Genomic DNA, 22799 nt, shown 5'->3' on the forward strand with positions numbered 1-22799 from the left:
TCAGTCCCCTCCACTAGTTCAGTCTTTGTCAGCACTAGTTGGGCATTTGGTCACACTAGTATCTTATTGTACTAGTTGAAGAAAAACTCTAACTAGTCACTCTTTTTCAGCAACTACTGTCACTTTTGTCCAACTAGTTTCAACAGAAACCTTACTAGTAACAAAGCTTTTGACGCACTAGTGGCCCTCTGGACAGAACTAGTAATGCTGAAACTTACTAGTTAACTAGTGGGTTGCAAAATCTCTGACATGTTAACTAGTCAAACATGGATTCAGCTCACTAGTTAACGAGTGACCTACAATTGTCTGCAGGAGTTAACTAGTTAAAGTTTTGTTCAACTAGTACGATTGATTTATGAAGTCCAGTGTTGGAATTAATACACACTGGATCACTACATCTTTACCTGGCACACTTACTCTGAATAAAAAAATATTTTTAGATTAATATTAGCAAAGAATAGATAAATAATTGATATTAAGTTGCCCTGTTTGCGTTTCAATTCAAAGCTCTTGTTTCAACTACAGTTTTCTACATGTAGTCTAACAACTTGTCTGTGTGGATAAGTTCCTTTGATTAGTAAGAACAACAACATTTTATGTGCTATGTCTCAAGACTTTACTCAAGATACTGAGTAATTTCTTCAAACTCTACAGGTCTAGGACATAAGCATTACTAACTATTATTTCGAGACTTCTATTGTTTTTCAAGATGAGAATTAGTTGTCTCTAACTTCTAGAAATTTGATCCAATCTGCAGCAACTCTCAAATAAAATGTAAAGACTTCATTTGAATGCCTGTTCAAAAATCTTGATTGTCACTCCCGGAAACCTAATACTTTATTTAGCCCAGCTTCTAAGTATTTTTAATTGAAATTAGATTTTTTTTTTATTGTTTCCTCTATAATTTGTCCAAAACTTTGAATTATTATTACTGTTACAGTCAGTCGTTGATTTATTGTGGGCTCAGTATGACTGGACCGCATTAAACTATAGAACTGGAACAAGTCCAGAGCAACTCCTTTTATGGACCGATCCACAGAGCTGGAAACGTCTGCTCTATATACAAAAAATTATTTAGGATGTGTAATAAGGCAAAAAATGTGTCCCTTCAGTGTTGCGTGTACTGTGTTATTTTTACAAAATAAATGACTGGGATTATTTCCACTTTAGAATAAAATCCTAACCCTAACCAAAATGATTGATGTTATTTTTCTGTCAGTTCCAGGGTCATGGTGTCGTCGATGCTGGCTCACTGTGTCACTGCCACAGCTCACAGGGACACTTGAGCAGAACATAGCCAGCATTCATGTTGTTGGTTACACCAGTGTTTTTCTATCCATGAAAATGTCTGCAGTGAATGAGGACCATTGCAGCCAAGCAGAAAACCATTTGGTCTGTAGTGACACATGTGTGCACGCAGAAACATTCAATACTAGATGCAGATGTTATGGCTCATGTAGCTGGAGACCATCACTTTAGATAGAAAGTAATACGATTTTTGTTGTTTTCCATGTTATTTTAAAAACAAACCTCTGACAATATGCTCGTTTCTTTCAAAGCAATTTTTTTTCCAATTGGCATGTTGATTAGACAAGTTCACTCACTGGCCATCAGATGGAAGCACAGTCTAGCTCATGAACATGAAATGTCATAATGTCATGATACTAATTCTTCTAAAGCTGCTGTCATTTATTATTATTTTTCTTTTAGTTGTTGTTATTTAGACTCCACTTCTCCCCAAACTCCGATTCCCATTCAATTGGTTCCATTTTGCTTTTCTTCATCTTAAATCGCAGACTTCTCCAAAATGGCAGAGGCCATGAACGTTCATTTTTAAGCTTAGCGCATACATTTATATATTGTTAATTTAATCTCAAAGTTTTCTTTGTAATTTAATTATCTGACTGAGGGAAATGTTGATGTTCCCAACAGCCTCATCTTCTCTCTCTGTTGTTAAGCCTTTGTCTAACCTGCATTATTTTGCATGGCTGCTAGCTTGCTGAGGTGTTAGCCTCTGTAATCTTTAAAGGTGACAATACTTCCATGTTGCCATCGCAACAGCTGCGTTCTCACGACTTAACCCCTTGAAAGCCAAGCACACCGTGTACACGACCCTAAGGTCACAGTCAAATGTCAATTAGTCCAAACAATAGTTCACCATCTGCTTCTAGCAAATTCCTGTCATGTCACTGATAAGGTAGACAGCCATAACAACAGCCAAGATCAACAGTCAGTCCCTTAAAGTCTCAAGGCCATGGATCTCTTAGTGGGAGAGACGTAACTGTGAGCTACAACATGAGGCTGAACCTTGTGAGGATACCCAGGTTTAAATACAGTAGATTACAGCCTTCAGAATCAGGCATCATTACACAGTGTTCACATGTTCTGCTAATCTCCCTTTTGAGCATCAATAAACTGCTTCTGCTTTGCGAAATCGGCGTCTCCGACACCCTCTTCCAGCAGCTCACTTTTTTATTTCTCCAACAAAATTTGGTGTCACAACAGTATCCCTTAAGCAGTAAGGTGTAGCATGTGCAAATTGAAAGTTTATCCTTGCTGTTGCCTTTGCCATGTCATTGTTTGACGGGATCCTGAACAAATTGTGTCCAGTTTACGACATTTGGCTGTGAACATCATTTACAATCAAAGTTGATAAATTTTTAGTGACCAGGAAAATGAGAGTCTCCATTGAGCTGGAATTTGGATCGACTCAGTGTAGTATTAGCATATATTACTCAACCACTACAGTTACGCCACTTCAGGAGATGAAGGAAGAGGAAGGTGTGGTCAGCTGGGTTTTTAAAAATGATGGTGCATTGAGTTTAATGCTTTAACTTGATGTATGAGAGTCAACCGCATTGCTTTTGCAGAGGACTTGTGACCAACTCTGCATGGTCACTGCCATTGAGGCAAAGTGGCCTGGCTCAGTCCATGAGTCTTCAGGGAGTTTGCACTTTGTAACACTAATCATTGTAATATTTTTTTTCTCTTCAGGGGTGTTCACAGGAGTGCTGTTGGGGGACAGGGGGTATGCCTGCCAGCCCCTCTTTATCGAACCCTATGGCCCTTTGCAAAACCAGGGCCAGGATAGAAATTACATTTGGTGTTTTACGCTTTACATGCCTGTCTATGACAAGAGTAGGCCCAGAAGTGCACTGAAGTCATGTTGAATGTCTGAGGTGGATATGTGGAGGACAGCTGACAGATGATCGACAGTGAGAGAGGATCTGCATCTGGATTTGTTAAACTTCATCACGGAAAATGTTTGTTCACATATCCAAAGAGAACCAACATCTTCTGAGCATGCCTCCTCATGTATGGAAAGTTATCCTCTTTGAGAGAAGAATAAAACTCCAACAGTGATCCTGACGTAAAGTGCTCTGCTAGTAGTGTATCAGACTGCAGGTCAATTAGTTTGAGCTGAACATCACTGGGTGCATTATCCATGCTGCACATGAAGCAAAAAGATATCATGTGCATTTCTATCTCAACTGTTTTGAAGTCCTGAAATCGCCTTGAAAACTCACCATGCAGTGTCCCTAACATGGATGAGTATCTGCGGAGATGATCAGCTGATGGTGTGTGGCTTTCAGTGTTGGCATGTGGGTGAGAATGTTACCGTCCAACTGGTTTGAAAGAACGCAACTTTCTCATGAGAGCCTTCACCAAGCAGTACATTGCATGTGCAAATTGGCTCTTGCCTTACAGTTTGGTATTTAGCTCATTCATTAGAGCAGTGACAACAACAGCAAATGCAAAATCTGCCATCCAGTCTGAATCTGAGAGCTCTTGGATGTCCTTCTCCTCTCGCAAAACTCTAAAATCGACGCCCTCAACGTACTCTTTTAAGCACTTTGCCCAGGCTGAGCCGTCCGACAGCTGTGTGGTAGCCTATGTCCCCATGTTCAGTCTCATGCTCCTCCAAAAGCGCAACAAACTGTTTGAGATTCAATGTGCTTGACCTGATGAAGTTAACTATTTTAGTTATAACATCAATAACATTTTTAGCACTGACTCACACAACACCTCCTTATGTATAATACAAGGCTAAAAATAACAATTTCTGTTCTGGGTTCATGTTGCTTCTTTATCTTGCATCCGCTTCAAAAGTCTGACATTTTCCCTGTCAGATTTGGACAACCATCAGTTGTAACACCTGCCAGTTTGTCCCATTTCAGCTTGTCCAAGCATGCATTTACCTCGGTGAACAAATCAATTTCAGTCATCGTCCCTTTCAATGACCGCATTCATGCCAGCTCCTCCTTAATCTCGTCTTTCGTTTTTGTCTACTCTGTTTAGCTGAACCTCCAGATTTCCTGTGATGTCCTCAATCCGTCTCGTTGCATTTAGTCTAGAGAGGGGCACCTTCTCAAATGCTTCTTTTTTCTCAGAGCATATTAGTGCAGCAGAGTCCACCAAAAACTCTTTGAGTTCAGAGAATGGTTTACTATTTTTTGCGATAATGTGGGATATCTCAAAGCTTGTCTTGATTGCTCCTTCCCTGGATGTGCAAAGCTTGTTAAAAAGGCCATGTTGCTTTTGCAGCTTGGTTAGCAAAACTTCATTTGTCCGTGTCTGCTCTTCATCAGTCAAATTTTTGTATTTCTCTGCATGTTTAGTCTGGTAATGGCGAGATTGTAATCCTAAAACACATCAATCTGTACGCCACAAACTAAGCACATAGCTGTCTTCACTTTACATTTGACTTTAGTGAATAAATACTTAGAAGTCCATATCTTGTTAAAAACTCTACAATCGGTATCAATCTTTCCTTTTTTAACGTGAGCTGACATTTTCGAGGCCTTACAGCTGACTCACACCTCTCCTAAACTCTGTTTGGCAACACATTGCAGTGAAGCAGCATACACTCGCTGGCATTCAAAATGTAAAGACGGAAAAGCAAATTAGTTGTATTCTGTGCATGAGGTGCACTTATTTACGTTTGACTCCTAGTTTCCCATTGACCTCACGCGGGTTGGTCAGGGACAGCCAAAGGGCTGGATGTGGCCCAGGGACGATAGACTGCCCAGGTCTGCCCTAGACTGTCTAAGTGGTCGAACTGTGAGAGAGGCCATCACACAGCAGTTTTTGGTGAATAATGACCTTATGCTATATTTAATTTTTATTTAATGAAGTCTTTCAGTTGTGCTTTTTACTTAAGTAACACAAACATGCAGTTGTAGTTAGATTAAAGGTTTTATTAAAGTTTGTTCTCCCGCCAGTGTTAAGAAAAAGAAAATACATTGTATTTAAGTTTTCTATGCTTCAAAATAAAGGATGCAACAGACTTCTTTTCATACTCCGGTTCTTCTACCTCCAGCGTCCACTTTTTCAGTTGTATTCTTTATATTCACTGCCTATTTTTTATATTATATAGCAATTTCCAAGGTCCTCTTGTAGAGAGGCCTCCACCTGAGAGGATAAGAAATGAAAATGGTATAATCCATCACTCATCCCCAATGACATGCCAGTGCATGACAGGTTGAAGTCACTGTTACTTCTGTGTGGGACAGTGTGTGCAAGGGTGGTGGCAGCAACACCAGTGTCTCACCATCAACTGGAGAAAGTAAAAAGATGTTACTCATTTCCTCTAATGATTCGTAAAATATAGGCTATTATAATGTTGGATTGGCTACACAGTAGTTTTAACACTGACACCTACCTCGTCCTTTTGGGAGCTGCCAATTCCGGCAGTGTCTGAGTAACCCCTTTTTATGCTTAATTTGGATTTGCTCCAGACTTTTGAAATTTGTCAGATTTACTCTTGCCCTAGTGATAGGACTATAAACACATAGTTCTACTATAAACACATTAACTTACGCATTCAGGTTGTCCCCGTATTTAGCAGCTTTAACCAGTGGTGTTTAAAGTTCTTGAAAGCCATACTTGAGTAGAAGTACAGATCTTACTTGAAAGTGACTACGATAAAAGTAAAAGTCACCCGTCAGAAAATGACTTGAGTAAAAGTCTTAGAGTTGCTCACATTAAATGTACTTAAGTATCAAAAGTGTCTGGTGTTGAAATGTACTTAAGGATCAAAAGTAAAAGTACAAGTACCAAAATTAAATGCTAAGTATTTTTATAGTAAGCCTATACAGACACAAAACAACCCAAAATTGTTCTCTTCAGGATTTATTTCAACTGACTGAAAAACACTATATCTATAATGTATATTTTTACAAATTTTTAACCTGAGATGCTGAGGTTAAAATAGTATAGGACAAGTGCATCTGAACTTCTAGAGACAACAACGAATTAACACAACAGAATAAACAAGTGCCTCTTGAGTCTACCTAATAGACAAAAGAATAACCACTAAAAAAGTCTGTAAACAAAAGAATAACCACTAAAAAAGTCTGTAAATATCACTAAACATGGATCTTTCATCAGTAACAGGAGTGATACACAATGCCACTTATGATAACTCAACAAAGGGAAATTAGGAACAGAAAAATAAGATAGTTTCTCTTTTGTTAACAGCCTGGACAGTGCAGTACAGAGAAGAAAAAATCACTGGACACAGACTGAATAAGGATATAAATAATTGAAGACCAATGTTTTTTTGAATGCTAAATTACATCTACAAAATACATCCAATTGGATATCTTAAGGTGCAAATTTGGTTACTGTCTTTTGTTGACTTTATTTTGAAGTTTATAAATAATCAGTGTCTTGCTTGACGGCACTTAAACACTAACCAGGATTGCTCAACCCTGTAAAGTACCAACTATAAAATACAATTTCAAAAATTTCTTTGACTGCAAAGCAGCACTGAGCGGGCCCGAGCACATGCATTTTGAAGCGTTGCCTGCATTTTGCCTTTTGCCTGAAACAAATAAATAATAAGCAACCCCACTTCTCCCTGGCCATGTGTTCTCTGTCATCTCCCCAGACCTGCCCTTCTCCATGTCTCCACCTGATGTCCCTGCATTTTTCTTTAATTTGTCATTTTTCTTTCCAAAATTCCACTTGTTCCGCAGCTTCCGTCCTTGCCTACGCATCTGATCCCACCTCCCTCATCACCCAAATCAGTATTTACAGCTGCCTACAGTAAGCAGCTCCACGTCGGTTTATCGGTTTATGAACCTTTTGTGTCTATTAGCTGTATTTTGTAACTGCCTGGATGTTTACCTGCCTGTATACCTGCATGCCAGCTTGTCCACGCATCTACATGTAAGCCTGTGTATTTATCATTAGACTATCTTCACTGACTGGGCCTGCTTTTGTGTTTGCATTTGTTTCCAGCAGGGTGACAATACACCTGTAGGGTATCTTGCCTGTAGGGACGGGAAAAGTGAGGTCACAGCCCTACTTGAAGTTGTACACATTAGCCAGTTTGTACAATACATATATAAAGACTCAACAGCTTCTAAGTTGTCAGCACAAAGGGCGACTAAGGATTGGAATTGGCAATATATAGATATATAATATCTTTGCAATAATTATATTGGCGTTATATTGAGTGGAAAACTGGGCCTGATTACCCAGGGTTCCATTTGGCGAGGTCCATTAAAAAACCTGAATTGTGTGCGTGAATATGCAGTAGTCCATGACACAGTGTTTGTTTTTGGTTGTGTTGGCTGAAAGTTGTTTATGCGTTTGCTTATATAATTGGTTGTGTTGTTTGTTTTTCCATCTCGACTTGTTTTGAATCTGTTTGTTTTGTTTACGTGGACGTGGACGTGGACGTGGACGTGGACGTGTAAGACTAAGTAGACACGGCCAACCAATGATAGTCTATTTGCCAACAGTTTTTGTTTAAACCAACTACTTCCAATATTTTCTTTAAGACAAGTTAACCACTTGCTGCTTCCAGCTGTGTATTTATGTGCAGATGTCAACACGAAGGAGGAAAGTGAAAAAGAATGTGAATCGAAAAAGGAATACCTTCAATCATGTAAAGTCACCTAATATAAGCCCTCTAAAAGCCAACTAATTTGCCTGAATAATAATCCTTACACTTTCAATAGGGCCTCACGTCTGTCAGTGCCTGTCAGTGCTCGGGCCCTCATAATAAAGACTGAACCGAGCTCCTGCAGGAGCGAGAGAGCGAGAGAGAGGTGCGCCGTGTGTAAAGGTGCACGTTGCGCCAACCTCCGCTGCTCAAGTAACGAGCCAGTTTTGAGAATGTAAGAAGAAGAAAGTACAGATATTTGTGCTCAAATGTAGCGAGTAAAAGTTAAAAGTCGTCAGGAAAATAAATACTCAAGTAAAGTACAGATATGTGAAAAATCTACTTAAGTACTTCCCACCACTGGCTTTAACTGTGTTTATTTTAGTCTGGGTAATGTGTTCTTATACTCTTTGTACTTTTTAGTCCTCGTTGGTATTTCTGCTGCCAGTACACTTGTCAATGTCGGTGATTGGTCACAGTGAACCCCATCCCTTTTATGTGCACATGCTAATAATTAACACTAGAATCCTGGGTTAATTTAAAAAGTTGATGCCCAGCGTAGAGTGACCGCTTAGCCTGATTGCGTTTGTTCGGTTAGGTTCAGCCGGATAGCTGAGAGATACCCTGGGTTAGTTGAACTCACTTTGTAGTACAGGCCCATGCACTTCAAGCAGGCAAAACACTAGACTTGCCAACAAGCAATACCACAAGGTATGTGGCATAATGGTGTTGTTTGAGCCCGTCCTTATATTCTACATCAGGTGAGTGTAGATTGATGTGATGTGAGTGAGATGGTAGGAGATAACACACACGATCATTAGAAGAGAATATCAATCAGTTAATCAAATGTTATTATGTAACCCATATTCACGCAATTTGACGCATACGTTTAAAGTAGGTGCAGCATCCTCTGCCCTTAACACCAACACCAATTTCTACTACCAAAAAGTCCCCTTTTTACAGGAAAATACCTCAGTCACATTTGAGGGATCCCTCTCCCGGGACAGATATAAGAGCAATAGATGCCGCGTATAAAAAAAACAGGTACGGGGCAGAACACACGGAAACATTGAGGTGTCGACAATCCTAACTGAGAGCATATGACAATTTAAAGCACAGATACAAACTGGGGTCATTATATTAAATCTTCTTTTAGATGGGTCAACACGGCCACAGTTGAAATTACCCCTATTATCCCATTAATGAAGGCTTCAGATGAACCACCAGCATACTTATCAGAGGGAGGGACTCGTGGAACAAAAAAATATTGACTTAGTATTTGATGAGGTTGGTGCGGTCTGATAATCTGGTGGCCTTCAGTGGAATTGCTTTTTGAGGCGTTTTTCGCATTGGCTGCACTTCCTTTTGGAGGTTTCTGCCATCTCCATGTAAGACCTAGTACATCCATCACACTTAACTGCACTGTAAAATAATTTTACATTCTTGTCATACAGAAACTAAATTACATACTTAACCTGTCATGTATTTATTTCTGAAATGGGTAATGAAAGCATACTTGCATTGTATATGCTTGCAGATGGTATACTTTGTTAGTATATTTTACAGTGTACTAATACTGTGATTATATCTTTGAAATATTCTTCTCCCCACCACAGCAGTTTTTGTATACTCGCACTCAAATAGAAAATGTCTACATTTCTTGATCAAGCTATACAAGTTCAAATAAAGAAAGACAACATTTGCACAGATAAGTATCTTTTATTGAAGCGTCAAACTCGTAGCACAGATATTTAGCACATCTTGACCATCCAAAGAACAGCAAAAGAAAGAATTAGAACAGCAAAGTTTCTCCTTTAGTACATCGTGATACATCCTGCAACGGTACCCTCTCTCACATAGGGGGGGGAACTTTCACATTCCCTTCCTCTGGAATTTTTCAAAAATTCACAAAGGAAAGAGTGAAAAAAACCCCACATGATTTAGTCAACTCTGAAAAGGATCATCCCTTAATTCATAATAACCTAGTTCTGAATATTGGTTTTTACATTTGGACAGAAACGGGGGAAGAAAAATAAAGATTGGTCCGCAGCAAAAATACAAAATATATTTTGTATAAAATTCTGTTACTGTTCAAAATGCAAAAAATGCTTCGAGTTCACAGTATATATATATATATATATATATAAAATAATAAAAAGTCGCTATGATCCACACCAACAAGGCTAAAATGTAGTTAATCCCAGAGCAGTCGGCATTTAACTTAGTCAGTAGTTTTAAACAGTGATAGTTTAAATGTGACAGTAAGGAGTTGTTCATGTAAGAGCAGAGATTGGTCCTCAGGAAAAGAATGAAACCACTCCAAAAAGCCATGACGGACAAACTAGAGCGAACTATTCCAAGTGCCAGTTCTTACATGAACTGTTCCAACCTTAAGTTACCATAGCACTGTAGTAGGTAAATATATAGAGAAAATGTACTGCAGGGCTGAAAGCAGGTTAAATTCCCACTGTGTCTTCTCCAATTCAAAATTCAAACTGCATTCTCTGGCAGAAGCATCAGGAACCACCACGCAGCTCAATGGCAGGCGGAGGAGACAAACCTTGGACGTTTGACATCATGTCATAAATTAGGAAACCTAGCCTGCTTTCAGCACATGTACACAACTTGAAATAAGATTGATTACAAATTAACCTGACCCCTTTTAGAAAAAAAACAAAAAACTCCCCGTCTATCCAAAATTCATCAGGATGGGGCAGTTCCAACTACAATTTCAGCTGGTGAAAGAAGAAGGTGAAGCACACAGACCTACTGACAAATTTGGAAGAAGAGACGGCGCTACACTACACTGTCAAGCAAGCACGGCACTAGTAGTCACATGCACCATAGTGTCACAGGATTTCCCCCCTCAATGAACAAAGGGCACTGATCCAGACAAAAAGAAAAGAAACTGCTACTCGACCAATTCACTGCAAAAAATGTCTGGACACAATAAAATTAATAAAATGGCAGTTTATGCAGCGGTTACATGTGGAATGATCCGGGATCACCCTGGCATGCTCAGACTGGTGGGCCTCTATTGTGCATTTACAGATTTCTGTATGGGGCGGAAAGAGACAGAGAGAGGATGGATATTATGTGGGAAAAAGAAAAATGCTTTGCTGGGCAACTAAGCAAAAAGTGTCTGATTCATTATTTCCCATTCAGAGTGGGGCGCAGGCGTAGCCAGGAGCAGCGGCTCTCGTTATGTCACGCTGCTGGGGCCAGCTGACAGTCTGACTCTGGCCAGGGGAGACCTGCTGCCAGTCGGACAATGGCTGGTCAGCAGAGGGCATTGTGAGCGTTCTGTGTGGGCGGTGGTGGTGGGGTCGTACATTCAGCCTGGTCCAGGCTCTTCTCTAGAGAAGTGTACATTCGAAAGACGGCTGGACAGGCCACTTCACATGGACTGTGCTACATTCAGTTTGAAGACTTTCCATTTAACCAATTTATGTGAATGTAGAAATTTAGAGTTCAATGAAATTTGGGGTGGGGGATTAAAGACCCAGAAGCTTCTTATAGATACACTGTAAAACACAGAAGCTTGGGTGCCAAAAAGTGCGTATATCTTAAATGATTCATACATAAATACATTTTCCAGGCATACAACTTTAAAAGCTTGTCCATTTGTATCCACACAAACTAAATGATTGTACAGGTAAGGAAGCACGAATTATTGAAAGCATGCAGGTGCACTGCTTCAAAGCCCAGCAAAGCAGAAATCTGCTCTAGTGCAGTTTACAGCAAGCAAAGACCACACTGACCAACATACTGCAAACCAATCCAATATTGACAAACAGCAGGTATAGCATTCGTTTTCAACAAAACTCTAATATGAAAAGCGACAACGATAAGAATGGCCAAAAGCTTACCAGGACTTATACATTCAATAACACCTGAGGCAAAAGTTTGGCCTCATTTTAGTATCATGAGTAAACTGGGTTTAAAGTGCTCACAATCATTGATAGTGATTAATTAATATTAATTGTCACACTGGAAAGCAAACCAGTCGGCGCGGGTTGGGTTCATAAAGAGGCAGACGGATCTGAGCATGTCAGGGCCCAGGCCTAGTGCGGGCGGAAGCCTTGTCTGTGGGGGATGAGGGGGGAGACCTGCAGGAATGGACTATTGTACTGGGCACAGGTGGACAGCCTCAAACAGAGCGTGTTTAATTCCTCTACATGCACTTCAAGATCACAGCAAGAGTGAGCTAGAATATCAAAACAGAGAAAAGAGCATTCATGCAAGAGATCTAAGTCACAGGTACAACAATGCAAAAAACTCAAACTGGAGATTAAACTAGGGCTAGTGACTGCATCAGCATCAGCACCAGCAGATTCTGAATGATGACTGCAGCAGAGGTGGAGGACGAGGGGGAAGGAGGAGGACAACAAGCTCTCTACTGGGGGATAAGGCCGGCTGCGGCGGGACAGCCCCGTGCAGCCGCCTTTCTTTTTATGCCTCTTTCTCTTCCTCATCCTCAACCCTCAGCTCTGTTGGTTCTGCTGCCGGTTCTTGGCGTAACTGGTGAAGACAAAATTGTAATCATTGAACTGAGCCAACTGGCGGTCGAGACGCTTGTAGCCCTCAAGTTTCTGGGCAGAAGTAAAGACACTGCGACATTTGGAGCTCTGCAGGGGCAAACAGAAGAAATTAAAAAAATCAGTTACTCAGTGACACTTCAAAAAAAACAGTAAAAACATGATTGCGTTTTACACAAACCTGATTGACGAAAAGGGTAGTCACAAATTTTCCTGGCTTGAACACATCTACCACTTTCCGAACCAAATCATCATACGACGTTGTGGAGAGGTTGGTTTCGAAGCTGACATAGGAGAACTCCGGCTCAGGAGTAATGTGGATGGTCCAGTATGTTCCCTGAAGAGAACACAAGCAGAGGGAAATTACAAAACGGTGCAATTACTAGGCACGACATTAAAACAAACGATTACGAGGGAGAGTCACTAACGTCAGTCTTCATTCCATTCATTGAGTATCCACATGGGTTGAACATTGTGGCGTCGATCACAGAACCTGGTATCAGGTCACGAATTCCACTCATCTACAACAAGACATGAAATAAACCTGTCAACATCAATTGACCGGTCAGAACAGACTCTTTAAGAGGCTCAATCTGTTCCTCCACAACACACTTGGCTGAGAGCAAGCACAGATGGCGACAGTTAGAGCTACTCACACGAGTGACATCACTTGCAGAAACACCATCTTTCATAAAGAACTGGTCCATAATGGCTGGTTCAAGGTCACTCATCAGAACTTCCAATGTCTGATCTGCATGCTTGTTTTCCCAGAACTCTGGCAAGTCCAGGGTGAAGAGGTACCTATGGGTGACAACACAATAAAGATCTTTGTGTCTCTTATCAAGGACACTTACTCAATAACATGACCATGGAAGAGGAATTAAATCAGCTAACATGTTCATGTCGAACATTAAAATATTAATTTTCAACGTTTGACTGCGCCAAATGTAGTATATTGACATGCCACTGTTCATTCTTATTCACGATACAGTATTATTCATCCGTTTGCATCCACAGATATAGCAAAATTAGGAAATACAATACTATAGAAATACTCTTAATCCAAGTATAATATTACAGTGAAAGCAGTCAACATAGACCTTTATTTTCCCCTTTAGTCTTTAAGTCACTTAAACTTCTCCTTTTTCCCTGTCCCAGACCCATTTCCTCACCTATTAACATAAAACAATGTATAGATTTAAATTTGAAACATCTGTAGGATATCGTGTTACCAAATCATATTATGACAGTCTGTCTTTTAAGCCATATTTGAAGGACTAGTTTACCAAAAATGAAAAATCACTCATTATCTACTCAACACTATGCTTATGGAGGGGTGGGTAAAGTGTTTGAGTCCACAAAACACTTCTGGAGTCTCAGGGGTAAATGTTGTTCGAGCAGAATCCAATACAATTGAAGTCAATGGTAAGTCCTTTTTCAGACGTCATAACAAAACCATAACATGACTCCATACTGCTCGACATTCATGTTTGACTCGAAACGAGGACGTGTCTAAGCCAAAATGTTCACCGTTAACTTCCTTGGACAAGACTCATGTCCAACAGTACAGAGTCTACGGATGAGAGACTAAATGACCATGGAAAGGGCAGGACAAAGCCCTCACTACAAGAGGTATCACCTCAAAAGAATCAAAACAGCTGTTGGACCAACTTAACATCTACAAACACCTGGACATCGTGTACACATCTGAGAAAAGCTGAATACAAACAAGGTGCATCATTATCTTGTGATGAAATAACCTCTATTGGGATTAAAACTTTTGATAACAGCACACAGGCCTGGCCACTGATAATACTGTGTGGACAACAAATTCAGTTTCAACTAATACACAAGATGTGCATGATGCTTACCAGCAGTCAGAGTTCATACGGCCCATGCAGTAGGCTGCACCATCTGGAACAGGCAAAAAATAAAGATGACTTCAATTGTGGTTTCAGTTCAGATGCATTGTTATGAAATTTTCAAAAAGGCCCAGGCAAAGCTTCAGCCTTCAGTCCTCTCAGACGCACAACAGAAATGCCAGATTAAACATGACAAGACACAGTCATCAGGATTTCTGCAGATTTGAGACACATTTAATACCCAATAATCATTAATGTATCCCTCTTTCATCCTGGCCACAGTATCAAATAGATCAGTTAAAATCAGTGAGCATGATGAAGCCCGGAATTGTTCAAAAACTAAATCTACTGATGATATTTTCACTACATTCTAGCAGTAAATAAATCCTAATGATAAATGGATTACTCACTGAACAGGCAATGGGCTGGATAAGGAGCAGAAAATGGGGTATTTTACAGATTGATCGAAGTCAGTATATTTTTTTAAAGGATACAATTCTGATCAACTGGAGTTGTAATATAAGTGAGTTACCAGTCAGTTCTTTGATAAAAATGGTATAAGAATTTATCAAGATTTTAAACTTCCAATTGCTTGTTGAAGAATTAGACCTGCCGATAAAAGAAAGGAAAACTCGATTGACAAAGTGGATGTGATACATACTTGGGAAAATCTGGCTGAGAAAGTCCACCTCCTCCTGGAAGTTTCGATGAGGGAACTCTTGATGAGTTGGCTTCATAAAGTTCTTGCGGGAGTAGAAGAAATTCTGAAAAAACAGGGTCTGATCAGTGCCCTAATTACTACAGAATTCATATAAGAGCTGCATAAATCATGTTGATTTGAATTTAAGAAGTCACATGCACATATAAGAGTAACATATATGCAAATAATGGTCTGGGTCCAACCTCGATGGCGTCAAAGCCGCAGTACTCCCTGGCCAGTTCCAGCAGAGGGACCAGTGCTTGCAGCAAGAGGGTGGTTCCGCACGTCTTCAAAATGAAACGTCTCTTGGAGACAAACATGCTACTCTCACTGTTGAGGCGAAAAAAGGACAAGATGTGAAACTTTAGTACTGAAACTGTTAAGGTGCCACCACAATTTATTATAAAAAAAAAAGGTGTTAAACTGGAGGTTGTCCATCAACTCAGGCTGTATAAGGTTATACACTCAAAGATCATACAGCCTCTGCCACACTGTACATCCAATTCGCTTACAGGCCTGAACTAGGAGAGGGGAAATCATATGTACAGACAGTTTTGACCCATTTTTATAACTACATTATACATGGATGATTGCTGCAGTTTCAATAATAGGAGTTACTAGTATTAGAACTAAACTAAATGAAAGCACATACTAAAATCTGTGCTTTCATTGAACTTGTGAGTCAAATGAATTATCAGGGAAATACAGATCATTATCATCAAGAAGACCTGAACTGAAACTCTTTTAACATGAAACTAATTACTTTAAATCACATAGTAAAGCAGTAATGACAGAAGGAAGTTTGGAAATGTGGTATATCCAATATATGGATGTAGGTGGGCAATACTACTCAAGGTGGTTTTAAGAAATCAAATTTAAACGAAGGGCTTGCTCATTCTTACTCAGCCTGGTTATGCATCATTTGTAATGTACTGCTTGCAATCAGTATTAGACAAAACAATAAATAAAAAATTAAAACCATCACATGAGTCTGGCTGTTTTGACAACAACAAGCATGCAATCACTTCTTGGTTGCTATGACAAAATGGTCAGTTGTTGACAACTGTGGTCTCGGTGCAGGCTCCAGTTTTAAAGGCCCATCAACTCTTTCAACCTAGGTTCTTTTTTTATACATAACGCTTAGGATGTATACAATTAGACTGCAGCATGTAATGTATGTACCTATAGTTAGTCATCAGCTGAGACAGTGACTGTGCTGTAAATAACAAGCAGCTTACTGGTGACCTCTGTCTAATCCTGCCCATCGTCTAGTCAGTAGGAAAACAGAGGAGGTGAGTAAAGAATTGTACAAGTGAAGACTGAACACTCACCTGAGTATATAAGCTTCCTGCTTGTCAGTCTTTGTCACACTTATGATCAAACAATGCACATTCTCCAAAAGTTTGTCCCACTCAAACCTAAAGGAAAGATGAAAGGGTAACCTTTAGTGTTTGAGATACATTTATTTTAAATGACCATGTGGAAGTGAATCTCACCACAAGCAATAAAAAATGGATTTGCTGGTTGACTTCCAAAAAATACACATTAAAAGTAAGCAGACTTGTTTTGACTGTCTTTGTAAGAAAGGCACACACTCTTCTGCAGCAATGCCCTGTAGGTTACACATAACAGGGAGAGAAGGTGCCGGGAAACTAGGGGGATAAGGGGAAAACAAACAAACAATCAGGAACGAATACAGAATAGATATGTAGCGGTTTGTGGGGGGCTACTACAATACAGTACTCCAGTATGAATTCACCAAAGGAATGGTTCTGCCTGACAGAAATCAGGTTCTCTGTATTTGCAGTGAATTTGCAGGGTTATGCAAATTAGAATTTTGGACATAATGTATAGGCAGACTGAAAAATCACAGGTTGGGGTGGACAAAACAGACAGCTCCCTCGGCAACAAGAGGGCTGCTCCTGCCGCTGCCCACAAGCGCAAATACTGCTGCGTCACACTCTCACTACAACCTTGGAAGGGCAGCACGAGCCTATTCAGAGCGTCCTGTAGGAAGCACAGCCTGGGTCAGTAGAGAAAGAGCGCGAGAAGCATCTGGCACTCAATGGGGAATTTTCCAGCAGCCGATGCTGCATAGTTTTCCCCCTGAGAGATGTATAGGGCTATGTGGAGCAAGGGCATTTTTTGAGTAGGAACAAGGAATGGGTCTCAGTGATCAACTAGACCAAAGGTCTTCAACAAGGGGTCCGTGGAGGTACTGCAGGGGGGTCGTGACATTTTGGGTTGAGACAATTTTTTATTTTTGTTAAGAATTTTTTATTTTTGTAAAAAAAAATTATTTATTTTCTGAAAATTTTTTCCCACAAATTGAAACTGTAATATTTGAATAGTTTAGTATTGAATGCACAATAACAGGATAGTTATGTTTATACATGGCACTAGGCCTAGTTGAATATAAACACAATTTCATACAATATATATAGTATGGGGACCCTGCTCCATCTCACCATCAGTTTGAGGGTCCTTGGCCTGGAAAACGTGGAAGACCCCTAAACTAGACTGTTAGCAGCTGTCTCAGAGAGCAGGTGATAGCAGTAAATTAAGATTTCCATTTAGCTTGATTTCCATTTAACATTTTGTTGCGCAATATAATGTGCATAATGTTCTTTCATTCAACTCTGATGGCTTCAGGTAATTACTGTAGAGGTCTCACGATACATACTCCAAGAAACCAAAAACCTAAACTATCAAGTTCACATCTGGTTGGGAATTTTTTTTGTATGCTAGCCCTGCTCCATCCTTATAGTAACCAGGCTAAATCTCTGCATGGGACATGCATATGGGTCCAGAGATTAGATTGATTAAAATAACACCAACACAACACGTACTGGTTCATTTGCATTAATGTTTCTCTAACAATCATTGACAGATATGGATTTACATTATCTCTGCAGCCCTTATACATGCTTGGCTAACATTTCGAAGGATTACACTGACTGACAGATTGGTGGATTTCCAGGGGCAAAAGTACACCGTAATGCAAGTGGAGAGAAAACAGGTTTTTACAGAACAACCAACTTTGACTAAACATAGACAATCATTCTCCTGAATTTCTAAGTGAAAATCACAATCTGATAAAGATATTTTATGAATACTGACAAGATTCTGGTTAGTATATTTTAGGCCTAAGTCTGGTAAAGCACATGATGAAAAAGAGGCAAACACTAACCAACAACAGTTTGAGACCACCTCGTACAGGGGTCCCTAGACTGTGTGCACCAAAGAGCTCTTAGAAATAAGAAAAAAAAGCACAGTCAGTGTACAACACCACAATAAACACGGCATGTTGTCCCCTCTGTTGTCTCAATTGAATTTGCTTTGAACAAAGAACGACACATTAGCTTAGTAGTAATAAACCACATTACGTCTCACCCTTGGCCAGCATATTGATAAATGGGAATTGAATTAGAACCAGTTTACACTTTAGCATTGCAGCTACTTCAAAAATTCTTACCCCCAATCATGATATTCGGCCATGTTTTCCAAACGATCTAGCTAAATTTTGATAGAAATGTTCATTTTGGTCTCTCAAAGGCTGTACACAAATTTGATATAAACAACAAAATCCAAAAAGGAATTCATATTTAACATTTTGCAAATATAGAGAAACTATAGCTCCACGATATCAATTAATTCTCCTTGGGTCATTGGAGTGACAGTTCAACATATAGATGTTAAAGACCACCAAGATGCATGTGATTCTATAACCCCGCCCACATGCCTAGATCGTCAGGAACACATTTAGCCACATATCATAAATTCTTCAGTGTCCTGATGTGTCCCCAACAAGGAACTAACAAGAAGATCAATGGAGGAACTGTTGAATGTTTTGGTGAAAGCATGACAGCATTCGCAAAAAAATGATGGAGGGGAGTACTGATGTTCACAGCTAAAGTGTAAGAAAGGCAAGACCCCTAATCTCAGTCCAAAGATGATGTAAGGCGTAGGCAGTAATAAAATCTGAATTGGTCCGCTGAACACTTTGAAGACACAGCATTGCGGTGTGGTCTGGTCGCCAAAAACATATGTCCAACAGGGGATAGAAACTGCCTACATCATTAGTACCCATATCCTGAGCATCAGTCATAAGATGAGGTGCTTGAGCAGCACCCATAAGATATTAAGAGATAATACCCACAAAGTCCATCTCAGTGTGCATTAAAAAAAACATTGGTTTTAACGTCAATTCTATCTTAATGGATATTGTGGAGCTATAGTGTCTTTATTGGCAAAATATTAAAAATGAAGACTTTTTGGGATTTGGTCATTTACACCAAATTTGGTATACAGCCTTTGAGAGACCGAAATGAACATATCTATCAAAAATGAGCAAGTTCGTTTGGAAAACATGGCCGCCATCAATCAAAATATCATGGTTGGGGCTAAGCAACGATGAAGAATTTTTGCAGTAGCTGCAATGACTGCGTTTGGACCTGAAAACTGCATGTTGACATTTGTGGTTGAATTTTGGCTGAGCCGCATCTTTTGAGGACAAAAAGGACTGGAATCCCTAAATAACAGCATGAGACTACAAAATAGCTAGTTTTGGTTTCGTAATTTCAAGGGACCAAATGTAAACTTTTATTATACAATCTTGTGCTGCACAATGATCATTAAAATTGTCTATGATTCAACACCAGTCATCATAACTTGTGCTTTGTGCTACCATTGAGAAATATCATTGAGATTATATTGATGAATAGCAAATATATTTTCTGCTGCAGTTTGTGAAAACAGTAAATCAAGCCAATTCTTCCCCTTTTCACAACTGCCTACGAAAACTTAGCAAAAGCCTGGGCCAGTGTTTGACTTCTTCTGGTCAAAATGTGTACATGATACAAATTTGCCTGGGAAATTGATGAAGCTTGAACTCTGGTAGAATGGAAGTTTTGCCCTCATCATGCATTTTATCTGAGCCGATACGACAAACAAGTCACCCCTTTGTATGAACAGAAAAATGTACCACTGGTTAGAATTATGGAGTTTAGAATCTTATGAATCACATTTGTCCAACGCAAAGTGACTTCATAGCTGTTGCAACATGCAGAGGGACAGCAGTACTGGAGATCTGGGGTAGCTCCTGTTGCAGAGTGAAATGCACACCACAGGCTATTTCTGGTCACTCACAAGGATCAGATTTTCCTCAAAGAAAGTGTGATCTCCAGGAAAGGACCAGATCAGACTGCTAATTACTACTGAGTTTATTCATACACACGCGATAGGGACACATGGTTAACCAAGAAGATAGAGATTCCTAGAATTTGAGTCATAGTTGTCATTAAAATAAAAGCAACCAGTAACAACAAAACAATATTAATTCACAAATGGTAATAACTGCAAAAAAAAAATACTGCAGACACAGATCACCACTTCTTGACATGTGCAGACTAACAGGCCTTCAGGACTAGTTGCTTGACAAATACTAGAAGATGCAAGCGTCTGTTGAGGCCTAAGGCAGGGACAGCGAAGGTAATGCGAGTGAGCTCCACATTTGTGAATCAGATGCCCTTGTGGACTTATTTGGACATTGGCTGACGGCCAGTGAGCCCGGTTCACCGACGGTGTCCCTCTGAGCCTTTAATCTGCCCTCTGGCTGTAAATTAATGCCGTTCCTCATTCATGGCCACACACAAGTCTTAAATTGACCTCAGTGATCTGCTTGGTTAGTGAGGAGAAAAAGTCACTCAGTGGCGTCAGATTGGGCAGCAGGGCTACTACAACAACAGCTAAACCTAAGGCAATTTAACAGAACATGAAGATGACACGTTTTTAAACCCCAGAGAGGAGGAATGTGTTGGGGGTGTTGATTTCTAAAGCACTACTGTCATCATATATCATTCTGGACATTATTCAAACACCTCCAGTTGCACAATGTTAAAACACTTATGGGGGTATTTTATTCCGTGCAAAACAGTGACATGATGTCTCACCTAAATCATTGTAATCATTCACTCATGACTAAATGCTAGGCTTGGTACATGCTCCTTGGTGCTTAAAGCACAGTAAAAAATTGATTATGTGGTGCTGAACGAGGGCAAAGGTCTTTAGACCACTCACATTCATTTCTCTGAATGTCCTCTTACCCTCAAGGACCCTTTTCTTTGAATGCAGCCAAGTGACTAAGCACAGAAGGGAGATCCTCTGACCAATCAGAGTAACTGGGAGGGGAGTGCCTGCATGGCTGGGAAACGTGACTGGAACAACGACCACTATCAATTTTAGTGAAGAAGCAGCTGTAGGGGCTGCCATGCTATAGAGGGAATAGCTCTGGAAGGACACCTCGTCATCGACCATGGCATCTGCTCCCATACACTCAATAACAACTCCGGGTCTGTAGTAACGCTCATGTCAGAACTGTCTGGTAGCATTTGACCTCGACTCTTCCCTGCCAGCAACACTCTCGAGTGAAAAAGAAATCCCATCATGGTTGAATGGACATTGAGCTTCCAGTGGTCTGATTTGAATGTGTGCGTGTAGCTGTAGCCGAGGCAACACGCGGTGCCTACGGGCGACCACATGCTTGACATCCACATCCACAGTCCCCACGTAGTTGAATTACGCAGATAAAAAACATGTACAGCAAATCTAAACGACACCACAGCTACATTGGACCCAGACTGACCACGTAAAACAGGTCGTTAAGTACATTTGGACACACGTGTAATTTCACCAAACGACATTCCCAAACTGATGTGGGAGGTAACAAAACGTCTACGCACCAATAAGGGATCGAGCCTGGCTAATGTAACCGTCTAAGTCGAGTCACACACACACACACTGACCAATAGAACAGCCTGAGACAGATGGGTATTTCTTCCAGGAACTAGCTAGAGTTAGCTAGCTAGAAACGGCCTGCCAACTTGCAGTCAACACGGCTTATAAACAGTTTACCCACTTCGCTGTCGCCCACCGAAACAAGTGAGGGGTCATATTCATACAAGATTATTTGCACTTCTATACATTTCCAGGGTAAAGAATGAATTACCGACCTCAGAGGGAAAGGGGGAGGTGGCCATTTTTGACTGACGATGTTAGCTAGCTTCCTAATAATGTGCTCTGGTGTCAGAAATGTGACTGCCCGGCTATCTAGCTATGGATGAATGAGTGATCCCTGCGAGGAAACTACCCATCGAAAACCAGAGTTTATCACATTTAGACGGTTACATGTCACGTATGAGCTGAGGGGGAATAGGACAAGCATGTGGCCGACAACGTTTCAATATGCTGCCGACTGAGAGCAGCCTAGCCGTTCAAATGACACGAACCTTGGGATGGTACGGAGGTCCCCGGTTCCTTTGGTCTCATCCTGCCGAGAGAACCACACCTCCAACAGCTTCTCGGTCCCCTCAAAGAAATGTGCACCGTTTTCTTCCATCATGAGACAACAGACACCCAACAAAAATATTAAACGTCGCTTGTAACGTTTACAGCTTAATAATCCTTCCTCGGTCGGTAATAATGAATTGAGGTACAGTCCTTTTAACAATCCAGGTGTTGATTTTCTTGAGTTGCCGTCTTCCCTTTTGCAGAGAATACCGTGAGCGAGTGCTAGCTAATATCGCCGGCCATACTGTGTAAAGCGCTGAATGCAGATGGCGCGGGGGTTTTATATACCAGCAGCGGCGACGTCAGGCTTACGTCGAGCCAACCCATTCGCCAGGCTCTGTCTTGTGACATCTGTTTGGTCCGGAGAGCTGTCAGTCATTGAAAAAAGAAAACTTGCCTCACGTGACTTTTTGTTTTACGGTCTGCACGGGACTTTGTTGATAAGAATGAAAGAACGG

General features: G+C 40.4%; 1 protein-coding gene across 1 annotated transcript; it reads right to left on the minus strand.

The window, feature by feature from the left end:
* Positions 1–9593: 9593 nt before the first annotated feature.
* On the minus strand, positions 9594–22580 carry amd1 (adenosylmethionine decarboxylase 1). Its single transcript, XM_061090992.1, has 9 exons — positions 22281–22580; positions 16326–16412; positions 15198–15324; positions 14956–15058; positions 14304–14346; positions 13089–13233; positions 12861–12953; positions 12614–12769; positions 9594–12522 (listed from the first exon to the last, which is right to left on the minus strand). The coding sequence occupies exons 1-9, from the start codon at positions 22391–22393 to the stop codon at positions 12379–12381; spliced, it is 1011 nt and encodes a 336-aa protein (XP_060946975.1). The 5' UTR covers positions 22394–22580; the 3' UTR covers positions 9594–12378.
* Positions 22581–22799: the final 219 nt, after the last annotated feature.

This window comes from Limanda limanda, chromosome 18 (genome assembly GCF_963576545.1).
Source record: "Limanda limanda chromosome 18, fLimLim1.1, whole genome shotgun sequence".
Classification (NCBI taxonomy): Eukaryota; Metazoa; Chordata; class Actinopteri; order Pleuronectiformes; family Pleuronectidae; genus Limanda; species Limanda limanda.

Excerpts from the sequence above, each read along its gene's own strand:
- amd1 (XM_061090992.1), bottom strand. The coding sequence starts at position 22,393 with ATGATGGAAGAAAACGGTGCACATTTCTTTGAGGGGACCGAGAAGCTG. Across the intron at positions 15,325-16,325 it reads CAGGAAGCTTATATACTCAG|TGAGAGTAGCATGTTTGTCT; the intron begins GTGAGTGTTCAG and ends TCGCCTCAACAG. Across the intron at positions 13,234-14,303 it reads CGTATGAACTCTGACTGCTG|GTACCTCTTCACCCTGGACT; the intron begins GTAAGCATCATG and ends TGTCACCCATAG.